The sequence below is a fragment of the Citrus sinensis genome, chromosome 8, assembly GCF_022201045.2.
Source record: "Citrus sinensis cultivar Valencia sweet orange chromosome 8, DVS_A1.0, whole genome shotgun sequence".
Classification (NCBI taxonomy): Eukaryota; Viridiplantae; Streptophyta; class Magnoliopsida; order Sapindales; family Rutaceae; genus Citrus; species Citrus sinensis.
In genome coordinates this window covers 29,263,065-29,289,715 of record NC_068563.1, presented here as the reverse complement: position 1 = coordinate 29,289,715, position 26,651 = coordinate 29,263,065, and the positions used below count along the sequence as shown (strand labels likewise).

General features: G+C 37.3%; 5 protein-coding genes and 1 pseudogene across 6 annotated transcripts; 1 reads left to right on the top strand and 5 right to left on the bottom strand.

Annotated features, from left to right (window-relative positions):
• Nucleotides 1-248: 248 nt before the first annotated feature.
• LOC102607589 (hypothetical protein) lies at nt 249-620 on the bottom strand. The gene has a single exon (XM_006488317.2). It carries the CDS (start codon nt 618-620, stop codon nt 249-251), a length of 372 nt encoding a protein of 123 aa, XP_006488380.1.
• A 1,866-nt stretch (nt 621-2,486) lies between these two features.
• On the top strand, nt 2,487-6,090 carry LOC102607100 (D-xylose-proton symporter-like 3, chloroplastic). Of its 2 annotated transcripts, none has more exons than XM_052432491.1 (14): nt 2,487-2,793; nt 2,897-2,997; nt 3,246-3,324; nt 3,457-3,516; nt 3,637-3,703; nt 3,793-3,917; nt 4,024-4,125; nt 4,211-4,588; nt 4,726-4,773; nt 4,878-4,940; nt 5,057-5,137; nt 5,267-5,365; nt 5,571-5,708; nt 5,790-6,090. In XM_052432491.1, the coding sequence occupies exons 1-14, from the start codon at nt 2,608-2,610 to the stop codon at nt 5,922-5,924; spliced, it is 1,662 nt and encodes a 553-aa protein (XP_052288451.1). In that variant the 5' UTR covers nt 2,487-2,607; the 3' UTR covers nt 5,925-6,090. The 2 variants fall into 2 exon arrangements, with proteins under 2 accessions (XP_052288451.1, XP_006488378.1); XM_006488315.4 differs by having other exon boundaries at nt 2,487-2,811.
• Nucleotides 6,091-6,661: 571 nt separating this feature from the next.
• LOC102606808 (L-type lectin-domain containing receptor kinase SIT2-like) lies at nt 6,662-9,185 on the bottom strand. The gene has a single exon (XM_006488314.4). The coding sequence runs from the start codon at nt 9,003-9,005 to the stop codon at nt 6,903-6,905; it is 2,103 nt and encodes a 700-aa protein (XP_006488377.2). The 5' UTR covers nt 9,006-9,185; the 3' UTR covers nt 6,662-6,902.
• Nucleotides 9,186-10,561: 1,376 nt separating this feature from the next.
• LOC102617619 (putative L-type lectin-domain containing receptor kinase I.4) lies at nt 10,562-12,656 on the bottom strand (annotated as a pseudogene).
• A 974-nt stretch (nt 12,657-13,630) lies between these two features.
• LOC102617327 (L-type lectin-domain containing receptor kinase SIT2-like) lies at nt 13,631-16,178 on the bottom strand. Its single transcript, XM_006488609.4, has one exon. The coding sequence runs from the start codon at nt 15,976-15,978 to the stop codon at nt 13,930-13,932; it is 2,049 nt and encodes a 682-aa protein (XP_006488672.2). The 5' UTR covers nt 15,979-16,178; the 3' UTR covers nt 13,631-13,929.
• A 4,478-nt stretch (nt 16,179-20,656) lies between these two features.
• LOC102617028 (putative L-type lectin-domain containing receptor kinase II.2) lies at nt 20,657-23,140 on the bottom strand. Its single transcript, XM_025101822.2, has one exon. It carries the CDS (start codon nt 23,059-23,061, stop codon nt 20,935-20,937), a length of 2,127 nt encoding a protein of 708 aa, XP_024957590.2. The 5' UTR covers nt 23,062-23,140; the 3' UTR covers nt 20,657-20,934.
• Between the last annotated feature and the right edge of the window lie 3,511 nt (nt 23,141-26,651).

Genomic DNA, 26,651 nt, shown 5'->3' with positions numbered 1-26,651 from the left:
CAAAAACAACCAAACAAGATTAGAAAGAGTGAAGTTGGGAAAAACATAATAAGATCACGATGAACACATGAGAACACGAATAATCTATTCAAAACGGCGACGACCTATGGATTCATCATTCTAATATATAAAAACGCAAAACGGTTCTGGTAGAATGGTGCCTGTGTAAGCGAGAAGATCTGAACTGCAAAACTGGTCAAAGCTGCACCCGTAAGAGTTCAACAACTCGATTGAGGAGGATGAAAAACTCATTGAGCATCATTTACAAGTACACATTTAGATTGGAAGACATGATTAAACAAGGTTGATGTTTCTGCATATCCCGCTATAGCTGCATGTTGACGCTCTTTCTTTTGGTCGCTGCAGCTCATTTCACTGCTATCGTCGCATTTAGGAAACCTAAAATCTTCAGCCTCTGGCAAAGACTCAGGCGAGACAACAAGTGGTGATAGCAAAGGAATTACACTGAGGTTAGGGTTTGCGTAACAACTGCTGCTGACATGATCTAGCTGAAGACTCGCCGGAGCTTGCCTCTGCAGCCTTGTGGGTGGCTTCCCAATTTTGATTTTGCTTGATACAAGTGCCTGTTTCTGAAAAATATTCTCTCCCAAATCTTCCATTTCTATTGCTTAAATAACAATATAACAATACCCGAAGAAATTTTCTCTCTAATCTTCCTTGCAGACAGTATATGAATCATACAAATCACTATGGGAACGAACTGCAGGAGGGGTTTTTTTAATGTATAAAAATACAGAGAAGGTAAGGGGGAGTGGTCAATAAAGACATGTCTAAAAGAAGCTAATTATAAGGTGTCGGTTATGGCGGTAAAAAAGGGAAACGCATTTTTTGAACAACAGTTATTTTCAGTAACGGTCATTTCCTGAAAACTAACACATGGTTTTTAGTTTTTACTTTTCGAACGGCTCATAGTGTTTCTAGGAGTCATCTCTGACCTTATTGTTCTCTCAAACTTTGGATACTTCTTTTATTTTTTTCTTTTCCCGGTGTGGAAAATTCCCATGCACATAACGGCTCTGGTTAATTCGACATTGCCTTGAGTTTGTACATACAATATTCATTGGATCATTTTGCAGGGATCTATGACCGCCGAATCTTGTTTCTAGTTTCAAAGCCCATAATTAGCTATAGCTTTTAGGTAATACTTACCATTCAGATCATTATTAGACAGCCAGGTAGCAAAAGCAATACTTACCTTAATTAACAAACATTTGTTGGAATGGAAACACTTGCATGGGTGACGCCATTAGCCTACTCATAATGTCTTGATCATTTCCCCCATTTTTCATGCTTATGGTATAATGAATAATATTGCTTTCTTGGTTTTCATATATTAACTTAATTCTTGTGTAATTAGCGACAAAAATATGCTGACGCCATCCCAAATGGTAATTGAAGTATATAATGTATTTTAATCAGCTCTTTTTTTTTTAATGCAATTTTTTATTGTTGGCTAACCCGAATTTACTTTTTTTTTTTTAAGTTAATGAGTTATTTTATAACCCCAATTGAATTAAAATTTAATTTCCACTACTAGGCCGACATTTTTTTTTTGGTATATCTCAACGTGTAAAATAAATGTAAAACTTATTTTAATATGTTGATAAGTATCATGAATTCCGTTTTGTATTTCACTATACAACCTAACATTCTTTATAAATAGGACACTTATTAACGTATGGCAAAAATAAATATGGGGTCATATGTGTATCGGTTAGGTTAAACTAGTAGCAAAAATTACACAACATAGCATAATAGCGTACATAATGTCCGTAAATCGGAAATCAAGAACAGAATCTGTTGGATATGAAGGACAAAACCTTTCAACAACTTTGAGGAGTGGTGAACTAGCTTTGAGAGGAACAGCATTGTAACACAGTAATAGAAGAGCTATGGATTGTGTAATACAGTAATAAAAAGAGAATCAAAATGACATATTCACCATTTTTATTTTGGAATTAGAAGAGATTTTGTCTTTGTTATGTTTTTAATATGCCATTTCTCTTCTCATATTCATCTGTCTCTTACCCTAACAGAGACTTTTGTTGGATAAACGCAATACCTCAACACAGTCATGTATGATTTGTCAGACATGACAGGACTCGCAGATTTTAATATTGGCGTGCCTCATCAAATTTTCAAAAGCTGTGGATTTTATTTAGATTTTTATTAGACAGATGCTCCACTTTCTCTGCTCTTACAAAAGTAATAATTCTTCATTCTCCACGTGCCCTACTATGTTCCGTTAAAATAATAATAATAATAAGGGATCCTCTATCTTACATGATATGCCTCTCACATAAATAGTGTATGAGTCCCATATATATACTATTTATGTGAGAGGCATGTATCTTACATGTAAGATAGAGTTTGCCTAATAATAATGGTTATGGGATAGTGGACCAACCCCAAGTTGCCAACTAGATAAAAGCATAAAGTCGGAAGTCGAACCAAAGAGTCGAGACTTTTTGCAAAACGAAAAGAAGAGGAGAGGGAGCATGATAAAAGCGGGAACTCCCAACTGTTAACCGTCTGATTTATCTCGCTCTGTGATCACTGATCACTCACTCTATCCAATATTCATTCATGGCTTTCACTTCCTCAATTGGACCTCCTTTCACTCTCAATCTCCCGCATTTACACCAACCCACAAGCCAAAAATCTTTCTACTTTAGATGCAAGGCTAACTCGAACCCATCTTCAAAATCTCTCTCTCCTTTCAAGGCCAACAATTTCTTATCCACCAAGCCATTACTGGCCCCCAAATTCAATGTGAAGACCCGGAAATCAGTTGTTTCATTATCATCACTCTTCATGATGTTTTAGTAAATGGGATTTTATAATTTTATTGATTATTTTTGGTTTTGGCATACAGGTTGGAGCTCAGAGAGAATATTCTGCTGGGGGAGAAGATGAGTCGCGTATATCTGACGCAACTAATCAAGAGGCTTTTTCTTGGTCTTCTGTGATTTTGCCGTAAGATTTTGTCTTCTTTTGTTCACCTTGATGTGTCTTTTTTTCATGTTTTTGGCATCTTTGGTTTAAGTTCAGTCATTGCGGTGCACATTATGGTTTTAAGATTCAGTGAACTCTACCTTTTGCATAATTCGTCAGTAATTAAAACTGAACAAATGAATAGAGTTAGATGAAGCATTGATTGATTACGTATTTATGTTTCCCTAAGTTTCAGTTTGAGTTAATTTAACTCTGCACTGCAACATTAGGTTTTTGTTTCCAGCTTTGGGAGGATTGTTGTTTGGGTATGACATTGGTGCCACCTCTGGCGCTACCATCTCATTGCAGGTGCTTCCATTATTTAGTGGCTGGTTTTTATAGTTATACTAGTTGCTGTCTATTTTGAAAATATTTTCAGTTCATTAACTGCAGAAGAATGTGGTTAGCCAAATTTAATTGATTGTAATGATAATTGCACAGTCGCCCGAGCTTAGTGGCACAACTTGGTTCAACCTTTCGGCTGTTCAGCTTGGCCTTGTGGTATGGTTTATATGTCACACTAAATGAACTTGTTTTTCATATTTGGAAACATGCTGCAGTTTTTCCAAGAATGGCCACAATGTATCAATCCGGTTTTATGCCATGTTGCTTTGTACGTAGGTCAGTGGTTCCCTTTATGGAGCTCTTCTTGGATCCATCCTTGTCTACTCAATTGCAGATTTCCTTGGTAAATCTGTTAGTTATCAATCTTTTCCTAAAGATTTGGACCTTTTATGTAAATCATTCTCGTTCAATTTCATAAATTGACTAATACAGGAAGAAAGCGGGAGCTTATCATAGCTGCTGTTCTATATGCACTTGGTGCTTTGACCACTGCCTATGCTCCTGGCCTTGGTGTTCTTTTAGTGGGACGGCTGCTCTATGGGCTTGGCATCGGTTTGGTGAGCTTCTTGAATTTTTTTTGTTAACCCAGTTTTCTACAGTTACTGATTTTTTTGACGTACTTTATCATGTTCTGAGCACCTCTCAGATGATGTCATTTGACAGGCCATGCATGGGGCTCCTCTGTATATTGCAGAAACTTGCCCATCTCAGATACGTGGAACTCTTATATCTCTAAAGGAGCTCTTCATAGTTCTGGGAATTTTGGTAGTCTTCAGATGATTTTATGTTTTCATATTATATTTACTTTCTTTCTAGATAGAGTTGTATTAAAGGATGGTCCTATCTGCAGTTGGGTTATTTTGTGGGAAGCTTCCAAATTAATGCAGTTGGGGGTTGGCGTTACATGTATGGGCTTAGTGCTCCTCTTGCTTTGTTGATGGGAATAGGGATGTGGAGTCTTCCTCCATCTCCACGTTGGTTACTTCTCAGGGCAGTTCAAGGCAAAGGATCTTTACAAGAATACAAAGAGCAGGCTATCTCTGCTCTAGGCAAACTAAGGAGGCGGCCTCCTGGTGACAAACTGTCTGAGAGACAAATAGAAGATACACTTGTATCATTGAAGTCTTCCTATACTGATGAAAAGTCTGAAGGAAGTTTCTTGGAGTTGTTTCAGGGGCCGAATTTGAAAGCCTTCATTATTGGGGGAGGTTTGGTCCTTTTCCAACAGGTAGTTCTCTGGCTTTGTTGTCATCAATGGCCTTCTTTATGTTTATCTTTACCCTGCATCTTTCCTTCTACAAACAATGTAATGGAGAGCAAGTAAGTATTTGTGTTGGCATACTGACTTTTACCTGATTGTGACAGATAACTGGACAACCAAGTGTTTTGTATTACGCGGGTCCAATTCTTCAGGTACTTGATAAGTAATGCAAAATATTTTCTTTTAAAACTGTGTGATGTGTCTTATGTTTGTTTTCGATATTGATGTACTAAGTTTTTTTATACTAATGCTCAAGAGCGCGGGATTCTCTGCGGCCGCTGATGCCACCCGAGTTTCTGTTGTAATTGGTGTGTTCAAGGTATTTGTCAAAATCTAACCATAAGTTTTTAAATTTAGGATAAAAACTAGCTTTCCATACCATGTTGATTTTGTTTTGGGGACTATTAAGTTTTGTTTCCAATTGATCCTTTGCAGTTGGTGATGACATGGATAGCTGTGGCAAAAGTTGATGATCTTGGAAGAAGGCCCTTGCTGATCGGAGGTGTCTGTGGCATTGTATGCAGCCCGTCCTCTCTCTAATACTGATTTCACATCTTTTTTCTTTTTCAGTGTTTGATGTCCCATTATTTGATGAAGAAATTAATCGATGGTTATTGTGCTTTCTTTGAATAATTTCCGATGCAGGCCCTTTCCTTACTTCTGCTTTCAGCATATTACAAAATACTTGGAGGGTTCCCACTTGTTGCTGTCTCAGCTCTGCTTCTCTATGTTGGTTGCTACCAGGCCAGTATTATCTTCTGGTTGTTGGCAAAAGTTACCGAACTTTTTCTGTGTTCAGCTGCGGATGGAACACTTATAGTAGAGTAACTTTGAAAATTTTAAATCTCAAGAGTTTAAAAAAAAAAGAGAAAAGAACCCAAATGGTTTTCATAAGATCAAGGTGAGGGTTGATTCTGATGGGGTGCTTGCTTTTTAAATGGAATTTCAGATATCATTTGGTCCTATCAGTTGGTTAATGGTGTCGGAGATTTTCCCACTTCGTACAAGGGGAAGAGGCATCAGTCTAGCTGTTCTTACTAACTTTGGTTCAAATGCTATTGTGACCTTTGCATTCTCACCGTTGAAGGTATTTATTCATTTTTCTATTAAAGATGGTTTCAACATGGTTCATGATACTTCTATTTGATTGGCTGGTTCAATTCTGCAGGAGTTGCTGGGAGCAGAGAACATTTTCCTCCTCTTTGCTGCTATTGCATTTTTAGCTGTTTTGTTCATAGTACGCACTGTCCCTGAGACAAAAGGTTTGAGCTTGGAAGAAATTGAATCCAAAATCTTGAAGTGAAAGCTTAAACTGACAGTGTACCGTAGGCTACAATAAAATATGTTGACATACAGCTCAGTGCCGCATTGAAAAGCTTCCTTGTGTAACTGCATAATGGGGTCTGTTTTATCGCTGTTTTTAGAGATCCTATTCCTATCAAGTTATGAAAGTCCAAATTTTTCTCCCATCTTCTTTCCTCCTTTAAACCAGCCAGGCAGCCTCAAGCATTACACCAAAATTGGTCCAAAGAATGCTGCACATTGCATGAGCAATTGTTGATTTAACGACCTTGTATGAGGATTGTTGGGGGGACTTAGTATAAGATTTCTAGGTATCCAACTCAAAAGATTAGCCTTTTAGGTGGAGTGACCTACCATCTTATAAACCCAAGCATCTCTCTTTTACTAGCCAATGTGGGATACAACTCAACAATCCCCCCCCTCGGACGAAACCACCGCCGGACTCTGGTCCTTTTGTCTGACACACCTGAGTTGTTCCACCACCACATTCCGACTATTAGGGTCTAGCTCTGATACCATTTGTTGGGGGATTTAACATAAGATTTTTAGGTATCCAACCCAAAAGACTAGCCTTTTAGGTGGAGTGATCTACCATCTTATAAACTCAAGTATCTTCCATTTACTAGCTAATGTGAGACACAACTCAACAATGATAGAATCAATGGTAGTAATGGAACAATGAAGGAAATGATATCACAGTATCGTAAACTGCTCTACTGGCTAAATTTGGCAATTAATATACAAATACATCAAATGGTATGCAAATACATCAAAATTGATCTATACAAAAAAAAACTAAAAAAATTGAAATATCATGTCAAATGGGCTACAACTGACGAGAAATACCATGTCAAGTAGACTACAACTGCACATCAGTTCAAGGAATTCGCAGTATAGGTACACAGGAACAAAAAAAAAAAGAAGAAATTGTCACCTTAGAAAAACCAGAATGTAGCGATTGAACAAGGAATTTGATGGTTCAACGACCAACTGTGATGATGGAATCAATGGTAGACATGGTGTGAGGAGAATCGCTTCTGACCAACGAAGCAAATGATGCCATCCCACTATTAGGAGCTTCATTTTTAGCTGTCAATACACCAAATACAGAGCTATTGAGTGGTATATCAGGCAACAATGCACCGCCGTCCAGATACTGCACCACCTGCCTTATGCTCGGCCTAGTATCTGGGTTAGAGTGTGAACAGAAGAGGCCTAGCTTCAGAACCATCTCCATTTGCTCCTCCACATAAATACCTTCCAATCTTGGATCACTAGCATCAAGAACATCTCCCTTTTGCCAGTAATCAATGACCCAATCAAGTAAATCCAACTCTCCTGGCTGTACAGGTCTCCTTCCACAAGCCACCTCAAGCATAAAAACACCAAATGCATATACATCTGTGCTAGTAGTTCCCCTTCCATTTCGAAGAAGCTCTGGAGCCAGATAACCCACAGTTCCTACCACGTTGGTGGTGTGTAGATCATTGCCGTGGTCATATAACCTTGCAAGGCCAAAATCTCCCAGCTTTCCCTCTAGATCGGCATCTAAAAGAACGTTAGCTGGTTTAATATCTCTATGTAGAACAACTTGTTCCCACTCTTCATGAAGGTAAAGTAGACCAAATGCTACTCCTTTGATAATTCTAAATCGCTGAAACCAATTGAGGCTTGGCCTTGTATTGCTGTACAAAATTTTGTCAAGGCTTCCATTCGGCATATAATCATAGACCAAAAGAAGTTCTCCCTTTCGCCTACAATACCCACGGAGTTGCACCAAGTTCCTATGCCGTAGCTTTCCCATGCTCACAATTTCAGACACAAATTGCTTCATCCCGTGATCAGAATCATGGCAGACTTTCTTGACTGCGATTTCTGCATGAGAAGAAGGAAGTACACCTCTGTAGACCTTTCCAGAACCTCCTCGTCCGATGATCTCTTTGTCTTTGAAACCTTTGGTTGCTTTGTAGAGATTCTTGTACGAGAACCTATGAGGACTGTACTCCTTTTCCCAGTCTTCATATACTTCTTCATACTTTTTCTTCTTAACGAAGTAAACAGCTCCAGCAATAGTTATCAGCACAACCGCTGCAGCTACAACTGAAACAATAACTGTATGATTTAGTTTCTTCCCAGGTGTTGGAGGAGGTGGAGGAAGTGGAGGAAGCTTTGAAATATCAAGGTTTTGTGCCGGCCCACTCTTGTTGAAGCTCCATCCCAGAATGTAGTGATCACTTACACGTGTGCCGGTTGCTGCACAGAGACCGACATACATGGAATCCTGGAGAATCTGAGAGAGGTCAATGGACGTTGACAACAGAGGTCTGCTTGGTTTTGGATTTGGGACTGGAGCTAGAGTTACATTGACTAACTTCTCTTGTCCATTGTAATCGATCCAAATTTGTATCGGCTTTCCACTTTCCAGCACAAGGCTTTCGAACTCCTTTTTTTCATCAGAAAAATAACGTGCTGAAGCAGATTCATTGGATTGCAAGCCGTTCACATCAATTCCCACATGGTTACCATCTATGTCATTGAATTCAGGGCTTTGTACGGTATCTAGCTCAATCGCGAAGATGTGGTTTGTAAACTGGCCATTGTTTGATCTATTGAAGATTCCCAAGTGTGAACCAGCAACAGCTTCGCTGAAGTCCGTGGAAGGTGAGATGAAAAAGGCCATACCATGGCCACCATAGTTAGGCAGTTTTGGGAACATGGCAAATACAAAACTTGTGGAAAATGAAAGAGACTGAGAGGAAGATGAATTGAATTTGAATGGAAAAGGGTAGAAAGCGTGGCCACTTATACGCTCGGATGTGTTGGTTAGCTGCAACAGACCATTGGGATGAATCTTTGCCAAGCCATCCAGTTTCAGTTTGGATCCTTCGAAGCCATGGTGGATGAACTGATTTTCTTCTTGAGCTGAGGCGGAAAAAATCAATGTTACTTTGAAAAGAAACCAAAAGGAAACCAATCTAGGAAGTGCAGCCATTGAGAAAAAGTAGGAAACAATCTGCTTTGTCACAACAAGTCTTCTACAATAGTTAAATCTAAAACCGATAGCTAAGACTGCCTTAATCATCGTTATTATTATTATTCTTAATTCTCCTCTAATTTGCAAGTCAATGGGACTTTGCACGTCTTCAGACGAATGTTTCAACCACGCTGCTTATGACTTTTTCTTATTGTTGAAATATCTCAAGTGCTCTTGCTTTCAACGTGCCTTGAATTCTCAGTATGACATAGCGATGGAGCTCTAGAAAACTGTCAATATTTCTTTATATGCTTATAATTCTTCTCACACCTAACTTATGAATTAACAAATTGCAATGATGTATGATCATAACTGAGTAATTATTTGCTGCACTTTAACCATCATTGAAAAACTGCATAATCTATTATATGTGGCCATGAAACTTGGCACCCATACCACCCATAATAATTTAATTCGTCTCTAGATTATCTTAAATTAGACACTGGAAAGTGATTAAGCTTTCATTGCATTTACAAGATGTGGACAGGGCAAATGAAACATTCGAGTAAATTTAATCTTGCATCTCCCTTTGAGCTCATTAGGCCTGCGCAGAGTGGAACCTTTGATTCAACTCTTAATTAGTTCTGAGGCATGACTGGAGCTGTAACATATGTGAATTTAAAATGAAAATGAGGCGGTTAAGGATTTTATAAATAAAAGAATAAGCTGGAAACAGGGTAAAAACGATTTAAATGTTAAAATGATTTACTATTGGTTTTTTGTATATGGCTTGATGAAATCGTGTTTGGAAACGATATGATTATTTCTTTTAGAGTAAGAATGAATTTTCAAAAACTACTATCCACTCACTTATCTCACTGAGTTTTAAATTTACCCCGTTTTTATTATATTTTCCCCCCTCATTAGGAGGTTGCAGGTACACCAGACCGACCCAGCGACTGTAAATATATTTTGAGTCTTGGCCACGTGATGGTGTTAGAAGATATAAATATTTTTATTAGGACATTTTGGTTATCACGTCCAGTTGGGATTGTATAATTTTGTTATATTATTCTTTTGTGATTAAGAATAAACTGAGATATTAATATTAGTTATAATATTATCTTTTAAGACTTTGGAAATATAAAACTCAGCATTTTGATTGAGGATGTTGATCACTGGAGTTTGTTGTATATTGAATTGTATTGAGAGTGTTATATTCATATTTGTAGATTAGGAGTGTTATATATATAAAAGAGACTGTCGAATTTCAGCAGAATCTTTACTAATAGAATTATTATCAAGTCCGTTTTGATGAAACTAGATTAACTCGTCCGGGAAAGATTCAGGGTGGGTAGTTTCAGGAGTAACCTAACATCCTAGCATTTTGGGTAATAAACTCAGAAAGTAAAAGTCAAAATTTCTGACTTGAATTATTCATTTTTTTCTTTCTGTTGACGGTAGTTTTTTTCCCCACCTCCAAATAATGCAGACTTAGTCTATTGCTGCAGTTCTTACCTAGAAGAGGCAACATAAAACACAGTAAAATAAACAGATCAAAACTAATAAAACCAAGGAATCAAGATATGCCAGAGAATCTCATCTATCTTCATAAATCCAATATAATGTTAAGCTTAATCACTAATAGTTAGAAGAAGTATCTGAAACAGGGCAACCTCCGTTTTCACACACAGTTGTAAACAAATTTTAATCCATTCAACAATACAAGCAATTAATCAGCGGAATGTGCTATAAAATACATAACCGTGAGTTGTTAAATACTACTGCAATTCACGACAAGAAGCAACAAGCAAAGATACAAGTTTATTTAAGATCCTTTCTCTGAAAGTCTACTTCCCCTCTGCTTTTTACCCCGCAACCAGCCACTGAAATGTTGATTTAACGATCTTGGACGAGGATCGAATCAATGATTGACACATGGTGTGAGAAGAACGAGTACCAAGCAACCCAAGGAATGATAAGCTTCAGTACTTGCTGCAGATACACTGACAATAAATCTATCAAGAGGAATATCTGGAAACTTGGCATCTCCATAAAGATACTGCAGCACCTGGCTCATGTTAGGTCTGGTAGCTGGGTTAGGGTCTGAACAAAACAGGCCTAAAAACCGACACCATTTGCTCCTCAACACAAATAACTTCCAGTCTTGGTTCAGTGACATCAAGGATAGATCCTCTTTTCCAGCAATCAAAAACCAAATCGACCAAATTTAGCTTTCCATACTCTGTAGGCCTCCTTCCATTAGCCACCTCAAGCATACAAACCCCAAAAGCAAATACATCTGCAAAAGCATCTGCCTTTCCAGTTTTGAGAAGCTCTGGAGCCAGATAACCTAGAGTGGTTAGTGGTCTGTGGAAGGCTACCATGATCATATAACCTAGGCCGGCCGAAATCTCCTAACTTTCCATTCAAATCAGCATCAGAGTACTACCAGGTTTTATATCTCTATGTAGCACAAGTTTTTCCTCCTCTTCGTGCAGGCACAGAAGAAATGAAGTTACTCCCCCGAGAATGTGAAATCGTTCAAAAAAATTAAGACTTGATCTTGCACTGCTGTGTAAAATTGTATCAAGGCTTCTGTTAGGCATATAATCATAGATCAACAGGAGTTCTCCCTTTCGCTCCAATAGCCCCGTTGGTGCACCAAGTTGCTATGCCGAAGGCTTCCCATGCTTACAATCTCAGACAGAAATTCTTCATCCCTTGTTCTGAATCATGGGAGACTCTCTTGACTGCGATTGGTAAACTACAAGACAGGTAGTGTCTTCTTTCCCTGTATACAGATCCCTGGAAACCTTTGGTAGCTTTATACAGATCCCTGTATTCTCTTTCCCAGTCTTCACTTCTTCGTATTTCTTCTTCCTCACAATGTAAATGACTCCGCTGATTGTTATCAGCGCAGCCACAAGCAATGTAATATAGGTAACACAAAAATCATTTGACATCTTTGTTTCTCCTCTGCTTTCTCAGGTAGTGAGGCCATTGCTGAGATGAAGCAGACAGATGCGTCATGCGTTGAAGGAGATGGAGGAAGGTTAGGGAGCCCGGAAATTGAGCAAATTCTCTTCTCCGCTGTAGTCTATCCAATTTGCATTGTATTTCCACATCGTAGATCCAAGCTTATGTAAGAACCTTGATCATCAGAAAAGTTGGCTGATGGAGCAGAATCATTAGATATCAGGTTGTTGACATCAGTTCCCACACTATATCTTTAAATTCCATGCCCTGTACAGTGTCAAGCTCCACTGCGATTATGTGGTTTGTAGACTGGGCATTATCTGTAGTATTGAGGAGTCCCAAAAATGCAGTTGCAAAAGCTTGGCTGAAGTCCATTGTTGGTGAGATGACAAAAGCCACGCCATGGCCACTGGAATCCTTAACTTGATCTATTGAAAACACAAAATTGATGGAAAGTGAAAGAGAACGAGAGGAAGACGTGTTGAACTTGAACGGGAGTGGGTAGAAAGCAGGGCCAGTTTGAAGTTTGGAACTATCAGTAAGCTGCAATAGACCATTGGGGTGGATCTTCGCCAAGCCTTCAGCATGCATTTCGGATTCATTGCAGCCGTGGTAGATGAACTTGTGTTCATCTTAATCTCGAGCCATGGAAATCCAGGATATGATGACAACTGTCCAAAAGCAAAGTGATCTGAGAGCTGGAGCCATTGAGAAAAATAGGAAAACTAGTTGGCTTTTGGCAAATTGAGAGAATTGCCTTGCTGCTTTTCTCTTTTTATGCTACCAAGGTAATATTTCAGACTCAAATTTAAGTTAAAATATCATTCTTCAGGAATTTCGGCAAAACAGTGTGCAAGCAATTTGACCCTTAAACAAAAAGGATCAGCACGTGACTAAGAGAATTAACCGCTTCTAATTTCAAATTCAATTCTAAATTTTGATTCATAGATGTCCTAAAATTGCGGTGTCTTATTCCGCGCATTCATACACCGGTAAAAAAAAAAAAATGTAATTAGCTGCACTTAACATAGATTATCTCTTTATCAATTCCAGAAAGGCCTTTCAAATCGAAGGGAAACTTGCCAATTATTTGAATGCGACGGTGCATCAAATCTAGCTCATTGGCACAGAGAATCTTAATGGGACCTTGCTAATTATTTGCATTAACATTGCTAATTATTTGAATGCGACTTTCAAAGTGCATGAGCCATGTTTCATATCTGTGTTATTCTGCTTGATGTTCTTCCCCATGCTTAACAAACTCAAATAAGAGTTTTAAAGAATTTCTTTCTGACTTTTTACTTGTGCTTTTCTCTCTCTTCAGTTTGGGGTTCCAAAGACGTTGATTATGACTTGTTATTACTTGAATAATGCAGGAATATCCATTTGCTGTACATGCTTTCAATGACCGTTATTTACGAAAGTTGAACAAGGAAAACTATTCGAATGGACGTTGAAAGTACAAGTAGCAACTAATAATTTCTAAAATTAACTCTAAACGACTCATTGTTTCAGTTCTACGGGATCTTTTTGTCAAATTGTGTAAATGTGGTAACGTTAGAAATTTAAAAAGTGACTGCATGCAAATATAATACATATCAGAAGTCTGTAGTGGCGCCTCGAACTTTTGAGATCTAAGTTGGTTCACAGATAATTTTCAATTAAATATTAATGATCATTTAGAAGAGCTGAATGATTCGCAAAATTGATCAATGCCAACACGAAGTCAATGTCAAGATCACATTATGCAACCATCAGAATTAGAACCTTAGCCCTTGCTTGAATCGGGGTACATTCACAGGACTTATTAGTCAAGTCAAAACATATACATTTCCGAGACCCATACTTATTTATTTATTTATGAATTTACAAAATAAAGTATACGCATGTGAGCAGTTAAATACTATTGTGGTCCACAAGAAAAAGTCAAACAGGAAGTACCAAGCAAGAATTGCAGTAACGTAAGATGGACCCTTAACTCGGATTGCCACTAATGTCAACTCAATTCTCTCAGTGAACTAGCCAAAAAGAGTGTAAAACTGTGGGCTCAAGTTCAACGACCTTCTACAAGGATTGAATCAATGGTTGACATGGTGTAAGAAGAACTGGCTCCGAGCAGTCCAAGAAATGAAGTCTCGTTTTCTGAAGCTTCATTATTAGCAGTAGAAACACTGATCATGAAGCTATCAAGAGCAGTATCTGGAAACTTGGCATCACTATCCAGATACTGCATCAACTGCGGCATGTTAGGCCTGGCTGCTGGGTTAGGGTGTGAACAAAACAAGCCTAATTTCAATACCAACTCCATTTGCTCCTCGACATAAAGACCCTCCAGTCTCGGATCAATAACATCAAGGACACATCCTCTTTTCCAGCAGTCAATAACCCAATCTACCAAGTTTATGTTTCCATCCTCTATAGGTCTCCTTCCACATGCCACCTCAATCATACAAACCCCAAAAGCAAATACATCAGTCCTAGTATCTGCCTTTCCAGTTCTGAGAAGCTCTGGAGCCATATAACCTGGAGTTCCTACCAGGTTAGTGGTACAAGGCATGCTACCGTGATCATATAACCTCGCCATGCCGAAGTCTCCTAACTTGCCATTCAGATGAGCATCTAAAAGAATATTTCCGGGCTTTATATCTCTATGTAGCACGACTTTTTCCCCCTCTTCGTGCAGGTAAAGCAGGGCAGAAGCTACTCCTCTGAGTATCCGAAATCGTTGAAACCAATTAAGGTTTGGTTTTGTGCTGCTGTGTAAAATTGTATCTAGGCTTTTATTGTGCATATAATTATAAACCAACAAGAGTTCTTGCTTTCGCCTGCAGTAGCCGTGTAGTTGCACCAAGTTCCTGTGCCTTAGAGCTCCCATGCTTACAATCTCAGACACAAACTCCTTCATCCCTTGCTCCGAATCATGTGAAATTTTCTTAACCGCGATTGGTAGGCCAGAAGTTGAAAGTACGCCTTTGTAAACCTTCCCAAAACCGCCTTTTCCAATAAGCTCCTTGAAACCTTTAGTTGCTTTGTACAGATCCTTATAGGAGAACCTTTGAGGACCATATTCTCTTTCCCAGTCTTCATATACTTCTTCATATTTCTTCTTCTGCACAATCCAAATGGCTCCACTGATTGTTATCAGTGCAACCGCAAACACGGCTACTATAGGAAAAACAATAATAATTGGACCCCGTCCTTTCTCCATTGCTTTCTCAGGTGATGGAGCAAATGATGAAAATGAAGCAGATGGAGTGAGTGAAGGAGGTGGAGGAAGTATGGGAAGTTTAGATATATCAAGATTTTGTGCTTCTCCACTTCTGCTGAAGCTCCATCCTAGAATATATTGGTTACTCTCAAGTATGCCAGTTGATGCAGAGAAACCAACGAACATAGTGTCCAAGAGAATTTGAGAAAGATCAAGGGGTGTTGACAAGAGTGGCCTGTTAGGTTTTGAGACTCTGATTGGAGCTAGTGTTACATTGAGCAACGTTTCTTCTCCGTTGTAGTCTATCCAAATCTGCATTGGATTTCCACTTTGTAGATCCAAGCTTATGTAAGACCCTTCATCAGAAAAATAAGCTGCTGGAGCAGAATCATAAGATATCAGGCTGTTAACATCAATTCCTACATGGGTTCCATTTAAATCGTTAAATTCAACGCTCTCTACTGTATCAAGCTCCACTGCGATGATGTGATTTGTCGACTGGCCATTGTTTGTAGAATTGAGGAGTCCCAAATATGCATATGCAAGAGCTTGGCTGAAGTCCAAAGACGGTGAGAAGAGGAAAGCCATGCCATGACCACCAGTATTAACTGGAACCATGGCAAATACAAAATTTGTAGAAAATGAAAGAGATTGAGGGGAAGATGTATTGAAGTTGAGTGGGTATGGATAAAAGGCATGACCTTTTGTAAGTTGGGAACCGTTGCTCATCTGCAATAGACCATTGGGTTGGATTTTCGCGAAGCCTTCCAGGTGCAGTTTGGATTCATTGAAGCCATGGTAGATGAACTGATTTTCATCTTGAGCAGAGGCCACGGAAAAGCAGGATACGAGGAGAAATTTCCAGAAGTAAAGTGATCTAAGAGCTGCAGCCATTTAGGAAAGGAGGAATAGTTGTCTGGTTTTTGATGAAGAAAGAGCTTTTCCTGCTTGCTTGTTTCAAGTTCATGATCATTACTTTTTATGCTATTAAGGCAAGGGTATGTGCTCAAATTTAAGTTAAAAATATCGTCTTCAGGAATTTCTGTGAAAGATAGTGTGCAGGCAAGTTGGCCCCGGAAAGAAAGGGTCAGCTTGTGACTAAGAGAATTCCACATGCAATATCCAATTCAGTTCTCAATGTGATTATTAATAATCATCTCATTATGTTGGAAAAGTTAAATGGTCGTTACACCACACATGAACGTTGGATTAATTTAAACTTAAGACTTTTCTAGGAGTGAAAGTGTCTTATACTCAATACTTCATCCATAGGTCAAACAAAATGTAAGGTGGACCCTTAACTTGGATTATCTGTAAAAGATCCCTGCGGGCCATATTGGTGATTTGAGTAGTAATTTTTATATTGAAGGAAGGGAAATTTACAAATTGTTTTAAGAATAATGATGCATTCAATTCTTCTGCTTGATGTTCTTGCACACCCTTAATCAAATAAAATACGAGTACTGATAAAACGTTCATTTTCTTACATTCCTGTTTTTGCCCGTCATATGTTTGGGGTTTCAAAGATGTTGATTATGACTTGATATTACTTGAGTATGTATCTATTGCTGTTGTTTTCAATGACCGTTCAAGCTTATGTGTCGACACAATTACCATAATATCTCACATCACTATAGCAAATGAGTTTTTGGACTGATTTATAAATTATGGGTTTTCTAACTAAGTAGATGTGTTTTGAGTTGCAAAGCCCAATAACGAAACGGTAGAATGTCTAATCAATGGTTGTTAGACCTGTAAGTCTTACCTACTATATGAAAAATTAAATAACAATGATCCTTTGTAATGGCTGAATGAAAGCATTGCGCATGAATCAAGCCTAACATTCACAGGATTTAGTCAAATGACTCAAATCAAAACAAAAACATTTTTCCAGACACTGAATTGTACCTGCCACTGCTAGTGTCAAGTTTTCAGTCGACTCTTGGAACTGATCATTGGTTGGAGATGCTTCTTATCTCTTTAGAGTTTTTTAATTTGTTCCAGCAACTATTTCCATTTGGTCAGAATTTATCTGCTGCCTTGATAAAAGATAAGGTAATAAGATGTGCAATATATGGTTTAGTATTAAACTGCATTACGCCAGTTTGCAGAAGCAACAAGCATCATAATATTCAAATCATGGAAACATGTCATGTTGAATGGTTCTAAGGTTGAAATGTTCTTCACTATTACGCCATCAACCATTGGTCATTTTCCTGTGGAAGATGGAATCTCTGTTTGCTGCACCAGAACATGATAGAAATATGACAAATAATCAAGAAGTCGTTTATCCAAATTTAGAAGTGTGTAGCTTTTGAAAATTATAAAACATGGATTCTATTTAGTGGGGTGAAAACATTTTACCAAATTTTAGTCCCTTCATCAATTAATAATCAAGCAAAGGACAACACTTGCATAAAAAAAGGGAAATTTATGTGTTTATTCAGCAGCTTGACTTCAGCAACTTGATTCTCTCAGTGATAAACATAGAATAAAATACTTAGCCAATGAATGAAAAGTACATGATTCAACCATCTACAAATGGGATGAAATCGATGGTAGAAATGGCATGAGCAGAACTGCTTTCAAATAGTGAAGGAAATGATATCACATTTTCAGAAGCTTGACTGCTCGCTCTAAATAAATCAAGCAGATAGTTAGTAAGCAAGTTGACTTTGAAAGGAAGGGTCAGGCTGTAACCAAATTCAAGTTCTTACCTCTGTTGATAGATCCCAGAATTAGCATTGAAGGCTTGAGGGTGAGTTAAAATAGTTCAAGGGGTTGCCAAATCCTAAATGTATTCTAGTGAAATTATTCTGTAAAACTGAAAAATACTTGTCTTTGAATTTGATTTTGTTTATAACAAATAGAAACAAGTCCTCTCTAATGCTTGCTTAAAAATAAGAGCATTCAAATATGATTTGATTCAAACTCAACCCAAGTTTTTTAGTTCGGATCATATTAGACCGAATTGCAAGTTCGAATTGTATTCAAATGATTTTTTTTCACAACTTGATTAACACTAAATCTGATTGAGTTGACTCAAATATTTGTTAGTTTATAGACTCATTCCATATATTATTTGCTTGTAGGTGCATTTCATTCCGTATAATATTTGTTTGCTTATAGGTGCATTTTGGCCCTAGCTCATTTCATAGAATATATTTATGGCTGCAAGCACATTCCGTAAAATGTTTATCTGGAGACACATTCCGTAGAATGTTTGGCTCATAAGCTCATTCTCTAAAATGTATTTTTGGGCATGTAGGCTCATTTCATGGAATATAAGTTTATCCCGTAGACCCATTTTGAAAAATATTTTTTGCCCTGTAAGCTCATTTTTTATAATGCATGTCTGCCAATTGGCATCTTCCTTAGAATATTTGTTGACCTGCAGGCTTATTCTATTGAATGTATTTTTGGCCAATAGGCTCATTCCCGTAGAAAGTATGTTTACATGTAAGTTCATTCCGTAGAATGCTGCTCTTAGGTGCTTTATTAAAGGTACTTTTTATGTACCTAGGTGCCCTTTGGTATTTTCTTGATTTTTGCCTTTAGCCATTTCACTTAGAAGTATTTCCTAAGTACCTAAATTATTTTTCTATAAAGAATGGACTCATGTAATTTTTTGTAGAATTATATCTTTGGTACTTTGTCGAATATTTGCCTTTTGAATATTTCGCTTAGAAGTATTTTCTAAGTACCTAGGTTAATTTATACAAACAATGGACTTTGGTCAATTTCTATAAAAAAAAATAAATTTAGGTCATTCTTTGTAAAATTACGCATTTGACACTTTGTAGAAAATTCACCTTTCAGGTATTTTACTTAAAAATATTTTCTAAGTACCTATGTCATTTTTTATTTAATTATAACTTTGGTGCTTTATCAAAGATTTGCTTTTTGAGCATTCTGTAAAGAATAAATGTAGATATTTTTTATTGAATCATGCTCTTAGGCAATTTATCGTGTCTTGACTTTGGACACTTAGAATTCTAAGTACCTAGGCCAAGAGTAAACCTAGGTCATTTTATGTAAAAAAAAAAAATTATTAGACCTATGTTTTTTGTGGGCTTTTGAAGCTCTCATAATTTGGTGTAATAGTAGCATTTTGCAAGAATGATGGGGATCATCGAGTATCAAAATTGATTCAAGCTATAATAGTTTATTAGTCATGGTTTATAAAGTGGTAAAAATTTTAAGGTTATTTGTGGAATTTTTAACAAATGTCTTTATTTGGAAAGGGTTTTTAAGGATAAATCAAGGGTGACTTCTCGACCTTGTCTAAGACTTATGATTATTTAACTATACATACTAAACAGACCTTCACATGGATTAGAGTTGACAAGATTTGACATGACTCAATTACCCAATACAAATATGATACGAACAAATGGGTAGAGGTTGTGAAATTTCGGATTCATTGCAGCCGTGGTAGATGAACTTGAGTTCATCTTAATCTCGAGCCAAGGCCATGGAAATCCAGGATATGATGACAACTGTCCAAAAGCAAAGTGATCTGAGAGCTGGAGCCATTGAGAAAAATAGGAAAACTAGTTGGCTTTTGGCAAATTGAGAGATTTGCCTTGCTGCTTTTCTCTTTTTATGCTACCAAGGTAATATTTCAGACTCAAATTTAAGTTAAAATATCATTCTTCAGGAATTTCGGCAAAACAGTGTGCAAGCAATTTGACCCTTAAACAAAAAGGATCAGCACGTGACTAAGAGAATTAACCGCTTCTAATTTCCAATTCAATTCTAAATTTTGATTCATAGATGTCCTAAAATTGCGGTGTCTTATTCCGCGCATTCATACACCGGTAAAAAAAAAATGTAATTAGCTGACACTTAACATGGATTATCTCTTTATCAATTCCAGAAAGGCCTTTCAAATCGAAGGGAAACTTGCTAATTATTTGAATGCGACGGTGCATCAAATCTAGCTCATTGGCACAGAGAATCTTAATGGGATTTCTCGCAATTGCCTATTATACATGAGCCATGTTTCATATTTGTGTTATTCTGATTGATGTTCTTCCCCACGCTTAACAAAATCAAATAAGAGTTTTAAAGAATTTCTTTCTGACTTTTTACTTGTGCTTTTCTCTCTCTTCAGTTTGGGGTTCCAAAGACGTTGATTATGACTTGTTATTACTTGAATAATGCAGGAATATCCATTTGCTGTACATGCTTTCAATGACCGTTATTTACGGAAGTTGAACAAGGAAAACTATTCGAATGGACGTTGAAAGTACAAGTAGCAACTAATAATTTCTAAAATTAACTCTAAACGACTCATTGTTTCAGTTCTACGGGATCTTTTTGTCTAATTGTGTAAATGTGGTAACGTTAGAAATTTAAAAAGTGACTGCATGCAAATATAATATATATCAGAAGTCTTTAGTGGCGCCTCGAACTTTTGAGATCTAAGTTGGTTCACAGATAATTTTCAATTAAATAACAATGATCATTTAGAAGAGCTGAATGATTCACAAAATTGATAAATGCCAACACGAAGTCAATGTCAGGATCACATTATGCAACGATCAGAATTAGAACATTAGCCCTTGCTTGAATCGGGGTACATTCACAGGATTTATTAGTCAAGTCAAAACATATACATTTTCCGAGACCCACACTTATTTATTTATTTATTTATGAATTTACAAAATAAAGTATATGCAAATGAGCAGTTAAATACTATTGTAGTACACAAGAAAAAGTCAAACAGAAAGTAACAAGCAAGAATTGCAGTAACGTAAGATGGACCCTTAACTCGGATTGCCACTAATGTCAACTCAATACTCTCAGTGAACTAGCCAAAAAGAGTTTTAAAATGTGGGCTCAAGTTCAACGACCTTCTACAAGGATTGAATCAATGGTTGACATGGTGCAAGAAGAACTGGTTCCGAGCAGTGCAAGAAATGAAATCACGTTTTCTGAAGCTTCATTATTAGCAGTAGAAACACTGATCATGAAGCTATCAAGAGCAGTATCTGGAAACTTGGCATCACTATCCAGATACTGCATCAACTGCGGCATGTTAGGCCTGGCTGCTGGGTTAGGGTGTGAACAAAACAAGCCTAATTTCAATACCAACTCCATTTGCTCCTCGACATAAAGACCCTCCAGTCTCGAATCAATAACATCAAGGATACATCCTCTTTTCCAGCAGTCAATAACCCAATCTACCAAGTTTATGTTTCCATCCTCTATAGGTCTCCTTCCACATGCCACCTCAAGCATACAAACCCCAAAAGCAAATACATCAGTCCTAGTATCTGCCTTTCCAGTTCTGAGAAGCTCTGGAGCCATATAACCTGGAGTTCCTACCAGGTTAGTGGTACAAGGCATGCTACCGTGATCATATAACCTCGCCATGCCGAAGTCTCCTAACTTGCCATTCAGATGAGCATCTAAAAGAATATTTCCGGGCTTTATATCTCTATGTAGCACGACTTTTTCCCCCTCTTCGTGCAGGTAAAGCAGGGCAGAAGCTACTCCTCTGAGTATCCGAAATCGTTGAAACCAATTAAGGTTTGGTTTTGTGCTGCTGTGTAAAATTGTATCTAGGCTTTTATTGTGCATATAATTATAAACCAACAAGAGTTCTTGCTTTCGCCTGCAGTAGCCGTGTAGTTGCACCAAGTTCCTGTGCCTTAGAGCTCCCATGCTTATAATCTCAGACACAAACTCCTTCATCCCTTGCTCCGAATCATGTGAAATTTTCTTAACCGCGATTGGTAGGCCAGAAGTTGAAAGTACGCCTTTGTAAACCTTCCCAAAACCGCCTTTCCCGATAGGCTCCTTGAAACCTTTAGATGCTTTGTACAGATCCTTATAGGAGAACCTTTGAGGACCATATTCTCTTTCCCAGTCTTCATATACTTCTTCATATTTCTTCTTCTGCACAATGTAAATGGCTCCACTGATTGTTATCAGTGCAACCGCAAACACGGCTACTATAGGAAAAACAATAATAATTGGACCCCGTCCTTTCTCCTTTGCTTTCTCAGGTGGTGGAGCAAATGGTGAAAATAAAGCAGATGGAGTGAGTGAAGGAGGTGGAGGAAGTATGGGAAGTTTAGATATATCAAGATTTTGTGCTTCTCCACTTCTGCTGAAGCTCCATCCTAGAATATATTGGTTACTCTTAAGTATGCCAGTTGATGCAGAGAAACCAACGTACATAGTGTCCAAGAGAATTTGAGAAAGATCAAGGGGTGTTGACAAGAGTGGCCTGTTAGGTTTTGAGACTCTGATTGGAGCTAGTGTTACATTGAGCAACTTTTCTTCTCCATTGTAGTCTATCCAAATCTGCATTGGATTTCCACTTTGTAGATCCAAGCTTATGTAAGACCCTTCATCAGAAAAATAAGCTGCTGGAGCAGAATCATTAGATATCAGGCTGTTAACATCAATTCCTACATGGGTTCCATTTAAATCTTTAAATTCAACGCTCTGTACTGTATCAAGCTCCACTGCGATGATGTGGTTTGTCGACTGGCCATTGTTTGTAGAATTGAGGAGTCCCAAATATCCAGATGCAAGAGCTTGGCTGAAGTCCAAAGACGGTGAGAAGAGGAAAGCCATGCCATGACCACCAGTATTAACTGGAACCATGGCAAATACAAAATTTGTAGAAAATGAAAGAGATTGAGGGGAAGATGTATGGAAGTTGAGTGGGTATGGATAAAAGGCATGACCTTTTGTAAGTTGGGAACTGTTGCTCATCTGCAATAGACCATTTGGTTCGATGTTCGAGAAGCCTTCCAGGTGCAGTTTGGATTCGTTGAAGCCATGGTAGATGAACTGGTTTTCATCTTGAGCCGAGGCCACGGAAATGCAGGATACAAGGAGAAATTTCCAGAAGTAAAGTGATCTAAGAGCTGCAGCCATTGAGGAAAGGAGGAATAGTTTTCTGGTTTTTGTAAAGGGAGAGCTTTTCCTGCTTGCTTGTCTCAAGCTCATGATCATTATTCATTACTTTTTATGCTATTAAGGTAAGAGAATGTGCTCAAAGTTAAGTTAAAAATATCCTTCAGGAATTTCTGTGAAAGTGTGTGTGCAGGCAAGTTGGCCCCGGAAAGAAAGGGTCAGCTTGTGACTAAGAGAATTCCACATGCAATTTCCAATTCAGTTCTCAATGTGATTATTAATAGTCATCTCATTATGTTGGAAAAGTTAAATGGTCGTTACACCACACATGAACGTGGGATTAATTTAAACTTAAGACTTTTCTAGGAGTGGAAGTGTCTTATACTCAATACTTCATCCATACTCCATAGGTCAAACAAAATGTAAGGTGGACCCTTAACTTGGATTATCTGTAAAAGATCCCTGCGGGCCATATTGGTGATTTGAGTAGTAATTTCATATTGAAGGAAGAGAAATTTACAAATTGTTTTAAGTATAATGATGCATTCAATTCTTCTGCTTGATGTTCTTGCACACCCTTAATCAAATAAAATACGAGTACTGATAAAACGTTCATTTTCTTACATTCCTGTTTTTGCCCGTCATATGTTTGGGGTTTCAAAGATGTTGATTATGACTTGATATTACTTGAGTATGTATCTATTGCTGTTGTTTTCAATGACCGTTCAAGCTTATGTGTCGACACAATTACCATAATATCTCACATCACTATAGCAAATGAGTTTTTGGACTGATTTATAAATTATGGGTTTTCTAACTAAGTAGATGCGTTTTGAGTTGCAAAGCCCAATAACGAAACGGTAGAATGTCTAATCAATGGTTGTTAGACCTGTAAGTCTTACCTACTATATGAAAAATTAAATAACAATGATCCTTTGTAATGGCTGAATGAAAGCATTGCGCATGAATCAAGCCTAACATTCACAGGATTTAGTCAAATGACTCAAATCAAAACAAAAACATTTTTCCAGACACTGAATTGTACCTGCCACTGCTAGTGTCAAGTTTTCAGGAGAAATTTCCAGAAGTAAAGTGATCTAAGAGCTGCGGCCATTGAGGAAAGGAGGAATAGTTTTCTGGTTTTTGTAAAGGGAGAGCTTTTCCTGCTTGCTTGTCTCAAGCTCATGATCATTGTTCATTACTTTTTATGCTATTAAGGTAAGAGAATGTGCTCAAAGTTAAGTTAAAAATATCGTCTTCAGGAATTTCTGTGAAAGTGTGTGTGCAGGCAAGTTGGCCCCGGAAAGAAAGGTTCAGCTTGTGACTAAGAGAATTCCACATGCAATTTCCAATTCAGTTCTCAATGTGATTATTAATAGTCATCTCATTATGTTGGAAAAGTTAAATGGTCGTTACACCACAAATGAACGTGGGATTAATTTAAAATTAAGGCTTTTCTGGAAGTGGAGGTGTCTTATACTCAATACTTCATCCATCGGTCAAACAAAATGTAAGGTGGACCCTTAATTTGGATTATCTGTGAAAGATCCCTGCGGCCCATGTTGGTGATTTGAGTAGTAATTTCATATTGAAGGAAGGGAAATTTACCAACTGTTTTAAGTACGATGATGCATTCAATTTTTCAGCTTGATGTTTTTGCGCACCCTTAATGAAATAAAATACGAGTACTGATAGAACTTTCATTTTCTTACATTCTTGTTTTTGCCCGTCATATGCTTGGGGTTTCAAAGATGTTGATTATGACTCGGTATCACTTGAATATATACCTATTCAAGTAATACTACCTGCTGTTGTTTTCGATGACCGTTGAAGCTTCTGTGTGACACAGATTCCAAAATAGAAAACTGCCAATCTTTACCTACTATATGAAAAATTAAATAGTATGACCCCTTGTAATGGCTGAATGATTCCCAAAATTGTTAAATGCAACCAAGACATCAAAATCAAGATCACATAAAATGTTACACTCAGATCCTCAAGCATTGCGCATGAATCAGGGCTAACATTCACAGGATTTAGTCAAATGACTCAAATCAAAACAAAAACATTTTTCCAGACACTGAGCCTGGTACTGCTACTGCTGGTGTCAAGTTTTCAGTCAACTCTTGGAACTGATCATTGGTTGGAGCTGCTTCTTGTCTCTTGAGAGTTCTTTAGTTTGTTCCAGCAATTATTTCCATTTCGTCAGAGTTTATCTGCCGCCTTAATAAAAGATAAGGTAATAAGATGTGCAATATATGGTTTAATATTAAGCTGCATTATCAGAGTTTATCTGCCGCCTTAATAAAAGATAAGGTAATAAGATGTGCAATATATGGTTTAATATTAAACTGCATTATATCAGTTTGCAGAAGCAACAAGCATGATAATATTCAAATCATGGAAACATGTCATGCTGAATGGTTCTAAACTTAAAATATTCTTAGCTTTTACGCCATCAACCATTGGTCACTTTGCTGTGGAAGATGGAATCTCTGCTTGCTGTACTAGAAAATGATAGCAATATGACAAATAATCAAGAAGTCGTTCATCCAAATTTAGAACTTCTGTTGGTGTGTAGCTTTTGAAAACTATAAAAGATGGATTCTATTTAACACAGTGGGGTGAAAACATTTTACCACATTTTAATCCCTTCGTCAATTAATAATCAAGCAAGGGATAACAACTCTACACAAAAATGCAAATTTATGTGTTGATTCAGCAGCTTGACTTCATCAACTTGATTCTCCCAGTGATAAACATAGAATAAAGTACTCAGCCAATGAATGAAAAGTATATGAACCAACTATCTACAATTGGGATGGAATCGATGGTAGAAATGGCGTGAGCAGAACTACTTTCAAATAGTGAAAGAAATGATATCACATAATCAGATCGAATAAATCAAGCAGATTGTTAGTAAGCAAGTTGACTTTGAAAGGAAGAGTCGGGCTGTAACCAAATTCAAGTCCAATGTGTGAACAATTTCTTTGTAATACCCACATATTTTATTTTTGTATACTTGTATGTAGTTTTAAAAATTAACTTTTATCTTATTCAATTTAATAATTTATGTTATTTTTATTTTATTTGTGAAATTAAAATTTAATTAAGGAAGTTTAGTAACCTCCCATTATCTGATTTGTACTCAACTTCCCCCACTTCTGTAACCATCATTAACTTCCTGTTATATGAAACTAAAATTATTTTTTTCCCCTTTTCTTTTCTTTTTGCTGGATTATATGCCATTCACTTTCATACTTCAAATTCCCTTAAGAAGCTTAAGCATTTTCTACTTTCATTGATTACGGTAAGTGAATTCTTCTAATAGTTTTGGATATCTAAGAATTTTTTTATATGGTTTGTTTGCTGATTTGATTTCTTTTGTAATTGATGTATTTTGGGTTTGAACTTTTAAAAATTTGTTAATCAGATGCTAAACTACGATCAGTTTAATTCTCGTGGATTTTGGTATTGTATAAGGGACTTAGAATTTGAATGAAGTTGAAAGAAAATCTGTGTCTGGTTGCCGTCATTCTTGACCTTTAAGTAATGGAAATTTTATAGCTTTGGTTATACGAAGGATAAAATTCGGAATTTTGGGTATAGTTAAGTACATATGGAAAAGTCTCCCTGTAAATTGTCATAATTTTTTGTAATATTTTGGGTTGTTGAATTGCTGAGAGAAA

Excerpts from the sequence above, each read along its gene's own strand:
- LOC102607100 (XM_006488315.4), top strand. The coding sequence starts at position 2,608 with ATGGCTTTCACTTCCTCAATTGGACCTCCTTTCACTCTCAATCTCCCG. Across the intron at positions 3,517-3,636 it reads CTGTTCAGCTTGGCCTTGTG|GTCAGTGGTTCCCTTTATGG; the intron begins GTATGGTTTATA and ends CTTTGTACGTAG. Across the intron at positions 5,366-5,570 it reads TCTATGTTGGTTGCTACCAG|ATATCATTTGGTCCTATCAG; the intron begins GCCAGTATTATC and ends ATGGAATTTCAG.
- LOC102617327 (XM_006488609.4), bottom strand. The coding sequence starts at position 15,978 with ATGGCTGCAGCTCTTAGATCACTTTACTTCTGGAAATTTCTCCTCGTA.
- LOC102617028 (XM_025101822.2), bottom strand. The coding sequence starts at position 23,061 with ATGATCATGAGCTTGAGACAAGCAAGCAGGAAAAGCTCTCCCTTTACA.
- LOC102606808 (XM_006488314.4), bottom strand. The coding sequence starts at position 9,005 with ATGATTAAGGCAGTCTTAGCTATCGGTTTTAGATTTAACTATTGTAGA.
- LOC102607589 (XM_006488317.2), bottom strand. The coding sequence starts at position 620 with ATGGAAGATTTGGGAGAGAATATTTTTCAGAAACAGGCACTTGTATCA.